Source organism: Nematocida minor, assembly GCF_024244105.1.
Source record: "Nematocida minor strain JUm1510 chromosome Unknown 7861, whole genome shotgun sequence".
Taxonomy (NCBI): domain Eukaryota; kingdom Fungi; phylum Microsporidia; genus Nematocida; species Nematocida minor.
In genome coordinates this window covers 13,925-28,850 of record NW_026250392.1, presented here as the reverse complement: position 1 = coordinate 28,850, position 14,926 = coordinate 13,925, and the positions used below count along the sequence as shown (strand labels likewise).

At 42.2% G+C, this 14,926-nt stretch overlaps 11 protein-coding genes across 11 annotated transcripts; 2 read left to right on the top strand and 9 right to left on the bottom strand.

Annotated features, from left to right (window-relative positions):
- Window positions 1-316: 316 nt before the first annotated feature.
- On the bottom strand, window positions 317-1,414 carry NEMIN01_1222 (transcriptional adapter 2-beta; the record flags this gene model as incomplete). Its single annotated transcript, XM_051477164.1, has 1 exon — window positions 317-1,414. The coding sequence occupies one exon, from the start codon at window positions 1,412-1,414 to the stop codon at window positions 317-319; it is 1,098 nt and encodes a 365-aa protein (XP_051333124.1).
- A 472-nt stretch (window positions 1,415-1,886) lies between these two features.
- On the bottom strand, window positions 1,887-2,426 carry NEMIN01_1221 (uncharacterized protein; the record flags this gene model as incomplete). The annotated part of the gene is made up of 1 exon (XM_051477163.1): window positions 1,887-2,426. One exon carries the CDS (start codon window positions 2,424-2,426, stop codon window positions 1,887-1,889), a length of 540 nt encoding a protein of 179 aa, XP_051333123.1.
- A 429-nt stretch (window positions 2,427-2,855) lies between these two features.
- Window positions 2,856-6,050, bottom strand: NEMIN01_1220 (uncharacterized protein; the record flags this gene model as incomplete). The annotated part of the gene is made up of 1 exon (XM_051477162.1): window positions 2,856-6,050. The coding sequence occupies one exon, from the start codon at window positions 6,048-6,050 to the stop codon at window positions 2,856-2,858; it is 3,195 nt and encodes a 1,064-aa protein (XP_051333122.1).
- A 480-nt stretch (window positions 6,051-6,530) lies between these two features.
- Window positions 6,531-7,727, bottom strand: NEMIN01_1219 (tRNA-dihydrouridine synthase A; the record flags this gene model as incomplete). Its single annotated transcript, XM_051477161.1, has 1 exon — window positions 6,531-7,727. The coding sequence occupies one exon, from the start codon at window positions 7,725-7,727 to the stop codon at window positions 6,531-6,533; it is 1,197 nt and encodes a 398-aa protein (XP_051333121.1).
- Window positions 7,728-8,201: 474 nt separating this feature from the next.
- Window positions 8,202-8,570, bottom strand: NEMIN01_1218 (uncharacterized protein; the record flags this gene model as incomplete). Its single annotated transcript, XM_051477160.1, has 1 exon — window positions 8,202-8,570. The coding sequence occupies one exon, from the start codon at window positions 8,568-8,570 to the stop codon at window positions 8,202-8,204; it is 369 nt and encodes a 122-aa protein (XP_051333120.1).
- Window positions 8,571-8,836: 266 nt separating this feature from the next.
- NEMIN01_1217 (ubiquitin-conjugating enzyme E2 I) lies at window positions 8,837-9,319 on the bottom strand (the record flags this gene model as incomplete). The annotated part of the gene is made up of 1 exon (XM_051477159.1): window positions 8,837-9,319. The coding sequence occupies one exon, from the start codon at window positions 9,317-9,319 to the stop codon at window positions 8,837-8,839; it is 483 nt and encodes a 160-aa protein (XP_051333119.1).
- A 315-nt stretch (window positions 9,320-9,634) lies between these two features.
- On the bottom strand, window positions 9,635-9,973 carry NEMIN01_1216 (uncharacterized protein; the record flags this gene model as incomplete). Its single annotated transcript, XM_051477158.1, has 1 exon — window positions 9,635-9,973. One exon carries the CDS (start codon window positions 9,971-9,973, stop codon window positions 9,635-9,637), a length of 339 nt encoding a protein of 112 aa, XP_051333118.1.
- Window positions 9,974-10,386: 413 nt separating this feature from the next.
- Window positions 10,387-11,301, bottom strand: NEMIN01_1215 (uncharacterized protein; the record flags this gene model as incomplete). Its single annotated transcript, XM_051477157.1, has 1 exon — window positions 10,387-11,301. The coding sequence occupies one exon, from the start codon at window positions 11,299-11,301 to the stop codon at window positions 10,387-10,389; it is 915 nt and encodes a 304-aa protein (XP_051333117.1).
- A 35-nt stretch (window positions 11,302-11,336) lies between these two features.
- Window positions 11,337-11,726, top strand: NEMIN01_1214 (uncharacterized protein; the record flags this gene model as incomplete). The annotated part of the gene is made up of 1 exon (XM_051477156.1): window positions 11,337-11,726. One exon carries the CDS (start codon window positions 11,337-11,339, stop codon window positions 11,724-11,726), a length of 390 nt encoding a protein of 129 aa, XP_051333116.1.
- Window positions 11,727-12,411: 685 nt separating this feature from the next.
- On the top strand, window positions 12,412-12,660 carry NEMIN01_1195 (small subunit ribosomal protein S27e; the record flags this gene model as incomplete). The annotated part of the gene is made up of 1 exon (XM_051477137.1): window positions 12,412-12,660. The coding sequence occupies one exon, from the start codon at window positions 12,412-12,414 to the stop codon at window positions 12,658-12,660; it is 249 nt and encodes an 82-aa protein (XP_051333097.1).
- A 36-nt stretch (window positions 12,661-12,696) lies between these two features.
- NEMIN01_1213 (uncharacterized protein) lies at window positions 12,697-14,907 on the bottom strand (the record flags this gene model as incomplete). Its single annotated transcript, XM_051477155.1, has 1 exon — window positions 12,697-14,907. The coding sequence occupies one exon, from the start codon at window positions 14,905-14,907 to the stop codon at window positions 12,697-12,699; it is 2,211 nt and encodes a 736-aa protein (XP_051333115.1).
- Between the last annotated feature and the right edge of the window lie 19 nt (window positions 14,908-14,926).

The following is a 14,926-nucleotide window of genomic DNA, read 5'->3' as shown; positions in this document are numbered from 1 at the left end:
TAAAAATGATTCATCCGCCTGGCTCCTTCAATAGAAGCGTACAGCTGGGTGTAGAGCAGTACTAAAGAGTGCAGACAGATGGAATATGTACTAGTAGAGCAGAATAACTCTTATACTCGGTAATAAGACGTATACAATCGATTGGTCAGAGTAAATCAGAAAATAGCTGGGAAGTTAAACAGTAGGGAACAATAGACGGTAGTAGAGTATATTTAGGTTATTTATATAATATTATAGTACATGCCGCTGTACAGCCGCATGGTAAGAGAGTGCTTCTCTGTTGAGGGTTTGTGATTATTTGGCTTTACATCAGGTGTTATACGAGTGAAGAGACTGGAGGCTCTACCCATCTGTTCTGTATGAAGTAGTTTAATATTTGGGAGAGCTTCTGTTCTGTGAGGCCCTGGAATACTTTTAGAATGTTTCTTTTTTCTGTTTCTGCAACTGATCTGTAGAGTATTGCCGTTTCTCTCAGAGAGTAGTAGATGGCGTACGGAACTGAGACCGTATTGCAGAAGCTTTTTTCGCTCTCTGAGAGATACTGCACTGCCACTTCGTCAACTATCGGAGCTTCCTTCTTTGGCAGCGGAACTTCTCCTTTCTTTGCAGTGTCCTGCGTGCTGTACATCCCCGATATTTTCTTTTTTATCAGCAGCTCCAAATAGAGCCCTTGGAATAGGTCCAAATACTCCTTTACCGAGAGAATCTTTAGAAGAGGCTTCATCTTCGCTAGAAGGTCTTTCCCTGCTGCACAAAGCGACTTTTCTCCAAGCGTGTGCTGTTTTGCTGCCAAAAGACCTTTTTTGAAAATTAAGTGTCTGAACAGCTTTCTCTGCAATAAAACATTTCTGTATGCTTCCAAAAGTATTTCTTTTGTTTCTTTTTCAAGAGGAGTGTCTGCTTTTGAGAACGATATCTCTTTGATGGATATCTCTGCATCGTTTGAGTACTCGACTTCAAAATCCTGTCGCAGCGGCATGTATCCAGAGATCTCCTGCGAGAGAGGAAGACTTTGCACGTTTTGCACAGGCTCGCCCTCCAGATCTTGGATGTCCTGCTGCTTGAATATGCGGGAGAAATGCTGCTTCACTTCCTCGGGTGTTTTTCTTCCTATGTATGCAGCCACGTCCTCCCAGTTTCCTATCCCGTGCATAATAAGGCCATCTACAAATAGGAGCTCCTCTATCATTTGCCAGCCCTCAGAGTCTGCCTCAAATGAAAGACTCTCTACTATGCGATATTTGTGTGTGTATTCGTGTGTGCGTATTTGCGTTCTCTGTATTGTGCAGAGAGGGCATATGTCTATGCGGCACTGCACGCACTGGATCCACATGATTGAGGAAATATTCATAAGACACCCATCACATCGAATGATACACGAATTACCGTGGCTTTGTGAATGTGTAATAACCATTGCAAATTTAAAATAAAAGCTAATTCTTTCTTATAGAAGGAGGAAGGGAGCGAATGGTGTAAAAATTGCAAAATAAAAAGTATGGGAAAAGTTGTAAAAAGTAAGCTTAGTCTTCTGTTGAGACATCCAGCAAAACAAGGGCTACTGCAGAATATGAAAGAGACCATGCAGTGTGTGTATATGTGCAATTTCTGCCAAGTAGTAGATTATAGTATGGTCAGTGAGCAATTAATGATAGTTTAGACAAAAGAGAAGAGCGGTATTTCTGCAAGAATCCTTAAAAGGTTTATTGGTAGGTGTTAGGAGTGTGTAATTTGGATATCTACTGCGCCTATATACGCTTGCAACATAACCGCTTCTTTTTTCTAAAACATGGCTGAAGAACAGATGTAATACAGTTCAGCTATGTGTGAACTAAATTCTTCAGTGTAAAATAATACTGCTGAACGATTGCTGTATTCACGGATTATATTCATAGCCCCAGAGACTGTGAAATAGCAATCAGTCTTTCTTTTGATCTTTCGTTTAGGTGCACATCCGTTGGCGATATATCTTTTATAATGGATGGATCTTCATTGCATCTCCTAAGCTCGTTGGATAAGTCTGCAACTGTGTTATTTATAACCGTAAATAGAAAGAGTATTTTGTTGACTGTCTCTGGCTTGCTCTTGTACAAATCAATGCACTTGCTGAACACTTTGCATCTTAACAGCTCCTTTGCCACAGGCTCTACGTTCTGTGCAATGTGCCCCAGCATCGCGCACATATCACTCTCCACAGACGGGGTGTCTATCAGCTCTACACACTTTTCGAGCTTGGGGAAAATTGACGTGGCAGTTGAAATGTCCTGGCGGACCAAAATGGTCTCAAGGCCCTGTATGTACTCTTTTTTGATCTCTACCGTGTTTTCTGGTTTTTTTATATTCTCAATGTGCATGTCAACTGCGTACGCGTAAGGATCTGAGAATATTTCTGCTGTTTCTTTATCATAGTTTGCTTGTTCCTTTTCCATGCTCATTTTTCTCTTTTCTTAAAAACATAAATATACTACTTTTATATTTGCATGTTTTTACTCTTGCTAGTACACATAAATATTAAACACACTGCATATTTATTCACTTTCAGTCCCAAAATAAAATAAACAACCAAAAGCTCCTCCACACTACTCTAACGCTAAACTCAATCACCATTGCGCTGTTTTCACTTAGCTATTTTCTCATCTATCACAGTAGTCCTATCTATATCACAATACTTTTTGTTTGCATCCATAGAAATATAATTTGAGAGCTCCTGTGCTGTATAGAATAGCGGATAGAATAAGAGCCGAGTGAGAAACGAGTAGTGAATAGAAGATGGAAAAGCATGCAGGCATGCACATACATCCTGCAGTGTGTTGGATTGCTCTAGTATGAGACTATACAGCTATTTTAGATCTTTTATTTTATATTAGAGCCAGTCCCACTAGCAGCAGGCCTATTAGAAGTGCTAGAACAGTCAAGGCAGCAAGCCCTAGATCCTTTGTGCACCTTCCCTGTAGACACGTGCCATTCCATCCGCACGGCGTTCCATTGCGAAAAAACCTGTCTGAGATTGTAACGTGCTTTCCCTGCACATTTAGACACTTCATTGTGCACCCCTTATACCCCGGAACAGCTGCAACAAGCGACCGCATATCGCCTGCCATCACGCACTGTGTATCTTTGTTTGTGCACATGCCGTTTGCGCAAAATCCGTTTGAGCATTTTTGCGAATTTGCGAAGAAAGAGGCAGCAGGACAGCGCACGGACATTCCGTTGCAGACTGAGTCGTGCTGGCACTCGTTTTGCGACTTTCTGCAGACCGTTCCAGCAGGCGCAGGATGGCACTTTTTGCAGCATCCGCTGTTGAAGTCTGAGCACACAGCTCCGAGCCGCAGCTTGCAGTCGGGCGTGCAGCAAGCATCCCCAAAGGGTCCTGCATCGCACTCTTCTCCTTTTTCAACTATGCCGTTCCCGCACATTGGGTAGGGCATGCTGATTTCGTCTACCTTGGGAAGATCTATCTCAAGATGCGAAAGAACAACACTCATCAGCCTTTGTGCAGGAGGAGAGAACGCAAGAAGATGCGATTCTTTTCTCGAGTTCATAATGTACTTTCCCTTGCAGCTGCATCCTTTGCACGGGTTGCACACATAGTTCAGTGGATCTGCGGTCTCGCATGCCTTATCATCGCAGTCGTGGGGGAGGCCCAGGTTGTGGCCTATTTCATGCGCAACTGTGATGAACTGATTTTGCGTGAAAACACTGGTGCTAATATTCCTTCGGTTGTTGTACCCTATGGACCCTCGCCAGGCCAGGCCTATCTGCTTGCAGGGCTTCTCTGATGAGGTGAAGAGATGGTAGACCATGCACTTTTTTCGCTTTTTGGCTCTGTACTGCTCAAACTGCGAGAGTTTCTGCGTGAGAGTTCCCACACTGTGGAACCACTCTGCGTTTGAGTCGATGATTATATCGCTTACGTACAGCAGAACATTGAACGACTTTTCGTATATCCTGCTGGCAATGTTCATATTTTCAAGCGCAGAGAAAATAGCCTCTCTTTTTGAGCCCACCTTCTCTATGAAGTGGTAGTCCAGTGCAATGGCCACGGGTATAGCTCTTTTTTCTATGGGAAACCCGTAGTTGCTCATGGCGCCTATGGAGCTTTCTACCTTTGCTATTTGGGAGTAGTAGGGAATGCCAAGCAGCACAACTTCTCCCTTCTTTAGAGACTTGTTTGCCTTTGGAATCTGTGTGGTTACAAACGTGTTCCCAACGACCCTGTCCTTTATGTCTTTTATTAGCCTAGGGGTCTCCGACACTTTCTGGTGTGGTATTTTTTTTCTTCCTTTTCTTCTGTTTTCTTTCTTGTTTTTTATTCTATTTCGTGCCTTGCTCCTGTTTCGTACTGCTCTTTTCTTTTTTATGCGTTCTGTGCGAGATAGTGTCTGTCTTTCGGTGGGTGTGTAGCTTGTCTTCTTTTTTGTTTTTTCATAGCTTGGAAGAGATGGCGTGTCCTGCAACTTTGAAAACGCTATTTTCTTGTATGATAAATCGGATGCATCCTTGGCATCTATGCCTGGATTGATGAAGACAGACTTTTCATCTATCACTCTTGCAAAGACTTCTTCTTCTGCGTGCTCGCTCATCTGTATGCCGCTGTCTGAAAGGAAAGTCTCTTCTGTCTTTTCATTACTATCTTTAGTCTTATCGATCAAGCTTATTTTTGGGTCTATCTGCACGATATCTACCCTGGCAGCATCTATTTTACCTATCTCTACTTCAGTTAGATCTAAGGTTTTTGTGCTACTGCATGGCCCTAGCACAGCCAGCACATCTGGAGACTTTTTCAAGCTGTTTTTATCTTCTAGGCGGAGTATGGCTAAAGATGGGTCTGTGCACTCGATAGACACTGCAGATGCATCATTTTCTCTGCTAAGAACATTACTATTAACAGAAACATCCAGAAAAAAGTCATTGGGGTTTACAGCTACCTCACTCTCATCATTTGCATCGATATTCTTGGCCATTGCATCATCACTATATGCCGATTCATTTGAATAAAAGTCTGATTCGTTGCTATCATCATCAGAATGTTCAGTGCTGCCGTTCTCCAGACTTTCCAGGATCTCCTTACTACTCTTTTTCTCTAGGTGTATATGCTCTTCTGCAGCCTTCTCAAAAATACGATCCATCTCGTCTTTCTTCTCCTTCTTTTCATCACTCGTCTTTGTTTTATCTACACTGCCCTCTGCTGCAAACATGCTGCCCTCGCTCAGGCTCTTTCTGTACATTGACTTGGCATTGCACTGCTTGCATTTTGACTTCTTCGTCTGCTCTCGGAGCTTCTCTATTTCTTTTTTGACAGCCATCTTTCTCTCCCGCGCCTTCTTCTCCTCTCTCGTCTCTGGAGCAGTGAATGAGTCGTATGCACCACTCTCTCCCTCGCGCGCCTCTGGGTGTGTTTTAACGGGCTCCCACCAGAACACAAAGGGCCTGATGCTGCTTGGAACTAGCCTCTTCAGCCTGTTTAAAAACCCACCTTTTTCTTCGTCGTCGTCGTGTTTTGGCCTTTTTCTGAAATACTCTGCTGCTTTGTCGAAGTAATCTCTATCATCTTCCAGCGGCTCGTCAAACTCTAAGTTTTCAGCTGTGTCTTCAAGGGGCTTGCACACGTACTCAGGAAACTCTTCGTCTGCCACGAATGCCACGAGGTCTTTTTTCGAGCTGCTGGGAAAGAGAAACTGTTTGGGCTTAATGTGTATTATTTTCTCGTCATCTACGAGCACACCGCTCAGTATGCCTGTGGCGTTTTCTCGGAGAAACCAGCCCTGCACCTCCTGCAGAGCATCGTGTATGCAAAGCGCTTTGCTCTGCTCTTCTCTGGCGGACTTCTTTGTGTACACTGCATTGTATGTCGTAAACGAGCTCCTTCCAAATCTTTGGATCTTCTCCATGTGTATAACCGATGAATACACAAATCCACCGAGACTGAAGCTTATGTAAACGTTGAGATTTGAGTCTTCTGAAAAGTCAACGTCAACTGCTGAGTTTCGATACTTCTCGTCTATGTAGTAGCACAGTGCCAGCTTTACTAGAAGTAAAAATCTGAACCACATTTTACTCATAGAATTAATTTATTATATATGCTAAGGATAAATAATTTAATTTTAATAGCAGCACACCTGCAGTAAATTGCAATATGTCTTCCCTTCCATTCTATCAAATTAGTACATATTAAAAAGACAATAGCACGCCAGCACACTCTCGTGGTGGAAGATGCAGATAGTCTGTGGTAATTGCTGATAGAGATGCTATCTAGATAGAGTTCGCATATAAACTAGCATCTCTATCAGTTCATAGAGTGGATGCTAAAGGGATGTCCGAATATAATACACTTATGGTACTAAGTCAGACTCTTTGTTTAGCATCTATTACACAGCTTGTTCTTAGGTCGCTCTTTAGCAGGTAGAGGTATGGTCTATGAATTCTTATGCTGTGTGTAATAAATATACGATCTCTTTAGTAATGGGCAAATTTATTTATCATGTCTACTAGCTGCAGCAGATCCGCTAAATCTCCGTCTATCTATGTTCTATTTATTGTTCATGCACAGCTGTTTCTCTTTCTCCTTCATTCGCTAAGACAGAGAAGTATTTGCATATGTTTGGAATGACAGAGGTAGTGGGCTTTCTTTCTCTGGCAAGCCTGGCTATTTCTCTTTTGTACTCTTTGCACCCTTTTCTTCCGTGCAGCACTGGCTCTATGGGCTTTAGATCAACGTGTCTGCACAGATACTCTATTTCCCCTGACTCAGTCATCTTGATGTTTGAAAGGACATTTGGGTCGTGATCGCGTGCCTTGTTTGGGACTGTAGTTAGACAGGGCGATAGCACATCTTTCTTCATAAAGAGATCTCGCTCAGGTACTCTTTTTTCCAGCTCTTTTAGATAGGCTGCTATTGCATCCAGCGTGCTTATCTGTGACTTTCCGAATATTCTGCTTTCTATCTCTGCAAAGAACATGGGGTCATCCATGGGCTTGCGGCCCAGCATCACTCCATCTACTTTGTGCTGCAGCTCTTGTATGCTCTGCACTTCTCTAAGGCCTCCATTGAGTATTATTTTTAGAAATGGCATTTCTCTTTTCAGCTGGAACACATACTCGTACTTCAGCGGAGGTATTCTTCTGTTATCTGCAGGCGACAGGCCCTTCAAAAGACACTTCCTTGCGTGGACATAAAATGTTCTGCACGGCGTGTTTTCTACTATGATTTCTATCATTTTTTTAAATGACGGATAGTCTTCTACATCATCCACACCTATCCTGCACTTGACACTCATTACTACACCTGTTTCATCGTATGCTCTTTGTATTATGGACGCTATAAGGTGGGGGTCTTTCATCAGCATAGCACCAAAGGCTCCATTCTGCACGCGGTCACTTGGGCATCCGCAGTTCAAATTGAACTTGTCGTATCCCAACGCGAGTGCTCGCTTCACAGCCTGTGCGATCTGGGCAGGATTACTTCCTCCAACCTGCAGAATGCACTTATCAGAGGGAAGGCCTATCTTCCTCTCAAGGACCGAGCTGCTCATGTGTATTAGAGACGTATCCACCACCATTTCAGTGAACACCAGAGAGTTGGGCGATACAACTCGCATAAATCTCCTGTACTCTGGCGTGGAAATGCCTACCATTGGAGCCACTGAAACTTCAAATTCTCTTGCATCTGCATACTTTTCTTTTTTGCTGTTTTCTGCAATCAGCGCAGCTGAGTCCACTGGCATATCCATTCTAAGTAAAATTTTAATTTTCCTATATACACTGAGAAAACTCTTGCACAGGAAGAGCACATGCTAGAATTTTGAGTATATACGAGAATTTTATGTGGTGGAGATCTTTTAAAGAAAGATATCAGAATCTCTTGGTGGGGTATAGCATGGTGTAAAATACATTGCTATACGATAATTGGTGCTGCACTTTTGTGTTCTTTGGCTGTTTATGGAAGAATAGATGCTTTATAGTTGTATCAGCATTCTACTTTGTAGCAGAGAAGTAGTGGGCATTGTTTTAGCATTATTTGCCAAATCTCAAAAACAGTTAAAATTTCATTAAAACATCACACACTTTATAGCAGAGCTATTGAAGTATACACACGAACAGATCTTCTGACCATTTTAAAAATTAGAATATGCTCTTTATTCTGCAGAGGTGTGAAGAAAGTGCGTTGCACTTTATATTCAGCTGTCTTTCTATGCCATAACGCTCTAAGCTATGAGGCTGTTTAGCTCGTTAATGCTGCTTGGAGTTCTGTAAAAACTCATTCCTAGATTATTTTTGTCCTGCACTTCCACAACAAATGTGCTGGGAACTGTCTGGACGCCAAATTGGCGCACAATGTAGTTATCATTTTGCAGCATCTCTCTTGGCAGATGGCTTACGTTTATAAGAAGGAATCTGTTTTTAACATCTACAGAAACAGAATTAAAATACCGGCTTAGAAGCTCCTTGTATGCCTTGCATGGGTTGCACACCTCAGAAACAAAAATCACAACTCCTCTAGAGATGTTTCTGTCGCTAAAATACCGGTGCACGTGTTCTTTAGTCTGAATTTGGGGAGTATTTAAATCCATCATGTATGCTGAGGCAATAAAAAAATATAAAATAAAAGAGAGAAAGAGTCTCTTGCCTAGAATATTCATTTGTTCAAATAAAAAAATGGGAGACTATATATGTAATTCATTTTTCCTTAAAATAGAAAAGACCATTCTATGCCCACACTATTTTAATTTAGGTAAATTGCTATTCTCTAATTGCAGAATATACTTATAAACAGGCATATGAAAAGAGGGCCAGAGTGCAGCCAATATAGCAGATACTTCCTGTGTTCAGAGCCAGTAGGTCACTGCGCGGGCTTTGAGCGGGTTTGTTTCGGTGCGCTAAGGCATTTGATGGCCTTTTGCATGTATTTTCTTGGATTTTTTCTGTACAGCTCAGCTGCTTCTTCGTTTGCCGGGGAGTCGTTGTTTGGCTCTCCAAGAAGCGTGTGCACTGCCATCAGAATGGTTTTTATGTTCATCGAAGGAGTCCATGCGTCGCTGAGAATGTCCAGGCAGACAAACCCATCAGAATACACATTTGGGTGGTATATGTTTGAAGTAAACTTTACTTGCGGGGGACTGGCCGGATAGCTCGTGTAGAACTCAATAATAAGCCCCAAATTGCAGCCGTTGAAAGGCGACAGCTCTGGCCCCGGGATAGTGCACTCCCACATGAACAGATCTAGCGATTTGTCTTTTTTCATCACTGGTTTGGCAACAAATCCGAAAGGTCTATCTTTTCTCCAGTTTTCTCTTTCTTGTAAAATTCTTTGCTCTGCATTCATGCAAAAAGAAAAGTCTGCTCTAATAAAGATGCAATGCTGCTGCATAAAGAGACATTCTTTACACGCCCCACAACACATCTAAACTGCAACACCTCTATGCAAAGAGGTGCTATCAAGAGAGGTGTGCATACAATCAGAAGGGCTAGAATAAAAGGGGGTCTCCATCAATATTTTAAAAAATAGTACGTTTATTGCCCTGTGCCAAAATGTGATTAGACTGATGTTAAACAGATCCTAGTTTGCACTGCTGTCATTATGTTTATAATATCCATAGCATGCTGTAAGTACTATTTATTTATGTGCTAGTGGCTAGTCTCAGTTATTTATGGCCTTTGCAGGGCCCTTCTTCTCTGCCTGTTTGTTCTCTTTATTTGTTTTTTTGTTTATAGTTGACTCTACTGTTGTGTTTATTTTGCTCTCTGTTCCGTCGTCTTTCTTTATTGTAAAGCTGACATTCTTTTTTATCTCTAAAGAGTCATTTTTATTGCTAGAAGGATTGAATTCCTGGATCATAACTCCATTAATATCAGCGTCTAAGCTCTTGTCTAGAGATTTACTGCTTGCATTGTTCGCACTAGTGCTATCAGCTGCACTAGTTTTCTTGAGTGCCACTAGCAGCACAGATAGAATAAAAGCAAGAATGTGTGAACGCATACTGCTCTGTTTCTATTTCCTTTAAATACTTTATTAAAATAACCAGCGAATAGTTTTCAGAGAAAAATTAAAAAACCAATCCAATTAGCAGCCGTATATATTTTTTAATTTACACATTCAAACTCCGCCATTATTAATAAACAATATAGACCAATGGTTTCGACTAAATTACATTGAAAATCAGTGCGTGCTCTTGGGTTGTTCTAAAAAGAAAGATCAACAGTCTATGGCTGTAACACCCACAAAATACATCTTAGAAAGGTTATTAGATGGATCTACCTAGCTGTGGCTAATTAAAGAGAGAATTGTCTTTGCATACTCCAAGAGGTTCTATGGATAGAACTCACGGGCTGCACAAAGGAGAAAAGTCTGCAACACACGTTAGATTTTTGATTTATTTTTACTCTAGCTGATTAGACCATTTGCATAAAAGTACATTTATGATTCAGAACATATGCCATGTCGGAGGTGGTAAATGGCGCCTTTTCTTTCATGTATTTCTGCATCTTTACAAATAAAGACGAAATTTTTGATTTGATTCGCATCTTCCTTGCCTTCTCTTTAAACGGCTTATTTTCAAAAAGACAGTTCCAGCTGGAAGTGCACGCACACGTATCTACAAGATCTTCTGGCGCAAGCCCAAGCTCTGAGGACGCCCAGTGCTCGCCGCTATAGGAGGAGTATCTGCTTCCTATAAAGAGCTCGCCGCTGTTTTCAATGCGCGAGATTGCGTATAGCTTTGCGCGGATAGGGTTCACAAGGAACGGGCTTTTCTTGAGAGGAGGCTGGGCCTTCCACCCATTCTCGCACGCCTCCAGGGAAATGGCTACGTTGGGCCTGCAGGATCTCCTGATAAACCGCACAAGGTTTCCGCTTCTTCGGGAGTCGAGGACCAGGCCGCTTTCTCGGAAGATAAAGCATCTGCTTGGGCTCTTGGACTTTTTCGTAGATCCTCCGTCGAGCATGCTGACACTGCTCAGAGCTCCCCCGATAAATCCTATGGTTTCGTTTGGGTTGTACTCTTTCTTTGAGAAGAGCCCGTAGAAAGAAGAGCCTGTGCGCGCAAATCCTCTCCTTTTGACTTTTTGCAGAAAAAGCGACTCTTCCACCAGGGCCTGTTTCTCTGCCTCAATTTTGCTCTGCCATCTTCCATCTTTGTTGAACACAATGTCGTCTGTGTGCACATAGTCAAGACCCTCTTCAGTGCACTTATCACAGTATTTTTTGGAGGGGTGGACGTACAGCTGCTCTGTCGTGATAATACTTTCTTTTTTGCTGTTGAAGCAGTTTTCGTTCGAGCAGCGTCTCAAACTAACTCTAAGGAGCATTTATAATTTTTCTCTCGAAAATTAAATCGACACAAATGAGAAGCTATGCTTATTGGCTTTTGCTTTCTGTTTTGGAAGAGCTCAAGGGAAACAAAAAAGACATCCAGCAGTTTGGAGCCAAGCTGGGAATTAAAATAGCAGAGGAGCTTTCGTACAATGAGCTCCCGCAGGACAGCCTTGTAGCCTTTATCCGGCACATTCTCCCAACGATCAGCAAATACATGGACAGCCAGATAGACTGCACAGAGGAGAAGAAGGAGATATCCATCCATGTTGGAAAAGAAGATTCAGATGGCATGCAGGAGGAAAAGCTGGAAATGCTCTCTGGGGTTCTTTCCGCTGTCGTAGAGAGGGTGCTAAATATAAAGATAAAAGTAAAGACGTATGCGCCTAGTTCTCTACTTATTATACAGAACACACTATAACAGTGCATACTATTTATTCATCAGTCGGTAGATGAGTGTGCAGCTGTGTGTCCATCGATGGCTTTGTGTCTAAAGATGCAAAGTTAAGACAAGATGAGGCTACTTTATTCTTCCAACCATCCTGTCTGTACTTATTATTCACAGTGCAGAAAGAAGAGGTTTTAAGAGAATTTATCTGATAATAAACGAGGTGTATTTATTCAATTAAACTCTCCAACGGACAGCTAGATTAAGAGTAGCTAAGACAAATATAGTAAAGTCTTCCTAGAAGTATCTGGAGACAGTTGGCAGCCAGATCACTAATAATTGCAGTCTTCATGGGAAAGAGTAACTCAAAGGAATACAACTGTAAAGCTGGAAAGTCACAGACAAACTAGCAGATAAGCTGAGCATATGCACTATGAAGTACTGCAGTTAATGAAGAACAGTATAAGTATACATAGACAAGAGAGGATACTTATAAGAGACCTACAGAATACTATATAGCGACAGTATGCTATACTTTACCAGAAGAAATAAGTGTCTCTAGTATCTCTTGTGTGTACATACTGCGGCTCTTTTGGCGCGTAAGCGAGTGCAATGTATCCAAGAGAAAGGCTGGGGGAGCAAAATTAGCGCAAAAATATCGCATGGCTCTGCGCATGCCAACTTCTATTTTTTTTTCTTTTTATTTTTCCCTTGCAAAATGGAGTCATTGAAATATCCGTCACCAGAGACTATTCTTAGAACATGCAAGAAAAAGAGGCTAATACCCACTCCAAACTCATACTACATGGACGTTAAGTGCAGCGAGTGCGAGAAGAGAGTCACAATCTTTTCCCACTCGCAGACTGTGATCTCCTGCAAATCATGCAGCACTATTCTTGCTAAGCCATCGGGCGGAAAGGCAAAGTTAACAGACGGATGCAAATTTAAGATAAAGCCAACATACTAAACAATAAAAAGTAGAAGAGATTCTGGTCATTAATATTTATTTCTGGTCTTCTATTTTGGAGATTCCCTCTATTATATTTGTGTCTAGGTTAGTAGATACAGAGTGCTCTGTAACGGAAGAAAGATCGATTTCAGATGCAGCTGCTGCTCGCTTGCTTAGAAGACCCATGAATTTCTCGTATTTTTTTGTATTCTTCTCTGATAGGATTCCGTACTCCTTGGCTTTTTCTATGTCGATGCTCTGCACAAGCGCAGGCTCCATATGGCTCTTAATGGTCTGCAGATTTTTGATGGTGTTCTCAGAGTTTAGAAGGTACAGCATGAGGGCTGTGATAGATGCCAAGCTGTGCTGTGCCAGCTGGAGAACCGGTCTGTATGTATTGTTCTTCTTGTTCAGCTGCACAACCAGCCCATCTATTGTGTACACTATTTCTTTGTAGTTGTCTCTTAAGAACTCTCGGGATGCTCTTACACTGTCTAGCAGATCTGAGAGGTATGCCGCCATCTGGGCGAACAGGTCATTCTTAAGCTTGTGCATGCACTGCTGCGATGACTCTGAAAGAATGAATAGAACGGAGTAGAATTCCAGAGAAAGATCGAAGTCGCGGTGTGTAATTTTATGGATCGCTATATCATCGAGTGTATGCTCAGAAGCCATCGCAGGTGACTCTCGAAGTGTGTGCATGTACCATAGAACAGTGTAGAAAGTAACTGTATTGCTTGCAGAGTAGATGGAAGAGGGCGCCCCATACTCAAATGGGTTGAAGTAGTTCAAGAATGTCTCCAGAGCCTCCACTTCGTTATATTCCACCAGGTAGAACAGAATGGTTTGAATAAGCGTCTTTAGACTGTGCGCTACCTTCTCTGAATGAGGCGGTGTACCATTCTTATTCTTATGATCAGAGGGCAAGAGCTCATCTGCAGCTGCTGGATTGTTCTCGTGATAGTCAGCGCCAAATGAGTCATGGGCAAATGATGTCTCATCGTTTGTGACTGCAGAGGGCAGAGCTGACGGGTTTAGAGTAGAGGCTGTTCGTGCTGCTAGCTCTGGATAGTTTCCGCTATCAGCATTGCTGCATGGCGCAGAATGTTTGCTGCTTAGGCCCTTCAATGCTTCGTCTAAAAAAAGCAGAATGGTACTCTTGAGATGTTTTGTTTCCTTGAAAATTTTAAAGATAGTTTCCTGGAATTCTTTCGCTGGCACAAGGTCTTCTTTTGCGTATATCATGTACATATCTAGAGCGGCTTTGGCAGCTTCTGTATTATTGCTCCCTGCCAGATCGTCTAGTGCACTCTGTATTTCAGGCAAGTAGAGAGCTGGATCGATATTGTGTTTGCTCTGTTTCAGTATTCTGAAGAGATGCATTCTGACTTCAAGCGTCTGCACTTTCTGCGCAAACTCTTTGTACTTTAAAAACACCTTCATTTTGTCATCTACACCGCATGCCACAAGTGCTAGAAGGTTTATCCGCGTGCTTTCGCTCTCTTCTTTTTCAAGCTGTCGCAGGAAAGACGGATCGCATATCTCTTTCTCGACTCTTCTGTAGAACCCTCTTAGGAAAGGGAGGAGCTCTGGGGCTGTCATGTTGCAAACTTCAAAGAGAGGGAGGACGTTAGATAGAGAGAGCTTTCCCAAATACTTCAAACGGTTGATTATTGCAAATATCTTTTTGATAAAGCTTGTGATGTTTTGTTTTTCTGACAGATAGCACTCGCACACCAGCGAGAACGTGTTGATGAGATACTTAACATCGCTGGGCGCTAGCATTTCCGAAAACTCGTTTATATTTGATGCAATTATTTTTAAGTAAAAGACCCGTATGGCTTTCTTCTTGTTCTTCAGCAGGTCAATCATTGTTTTCGCTATGACCTTTGTGTTTGTGCCCTTGATCGCCTGAATATTTTTGAAAATAAAAGAAACTGCGTTTCCTCTGATCCTTTTGTCTTTGTCTCGTATTCTTCCCTGGATGTACGGCAGTATCTCGTCCACTCTTTCGGGGCGGGCCTGCAGTATTTTGTTGTAAAGAGCTGTAATAAGCGATGAGTACACAACTCTGTCTGCTCTTACTCTGCTTGCGCCCTGTTCTTCTGCCTTGCTGATCAAGTCGAGATCTTCGATCTGCGGCATGACGTGGGTGTCCAGCTTTTGCTGTATTTCTGATGGCGCTGTCTTTTCGTCTATTTCCATTTGAAGAAGCACCGAGACGTGCTGCCACAGGCTGTCTTCTTCTGCTTTGTGTTTCTCCATTAAAATAAAAAAAGAAGAA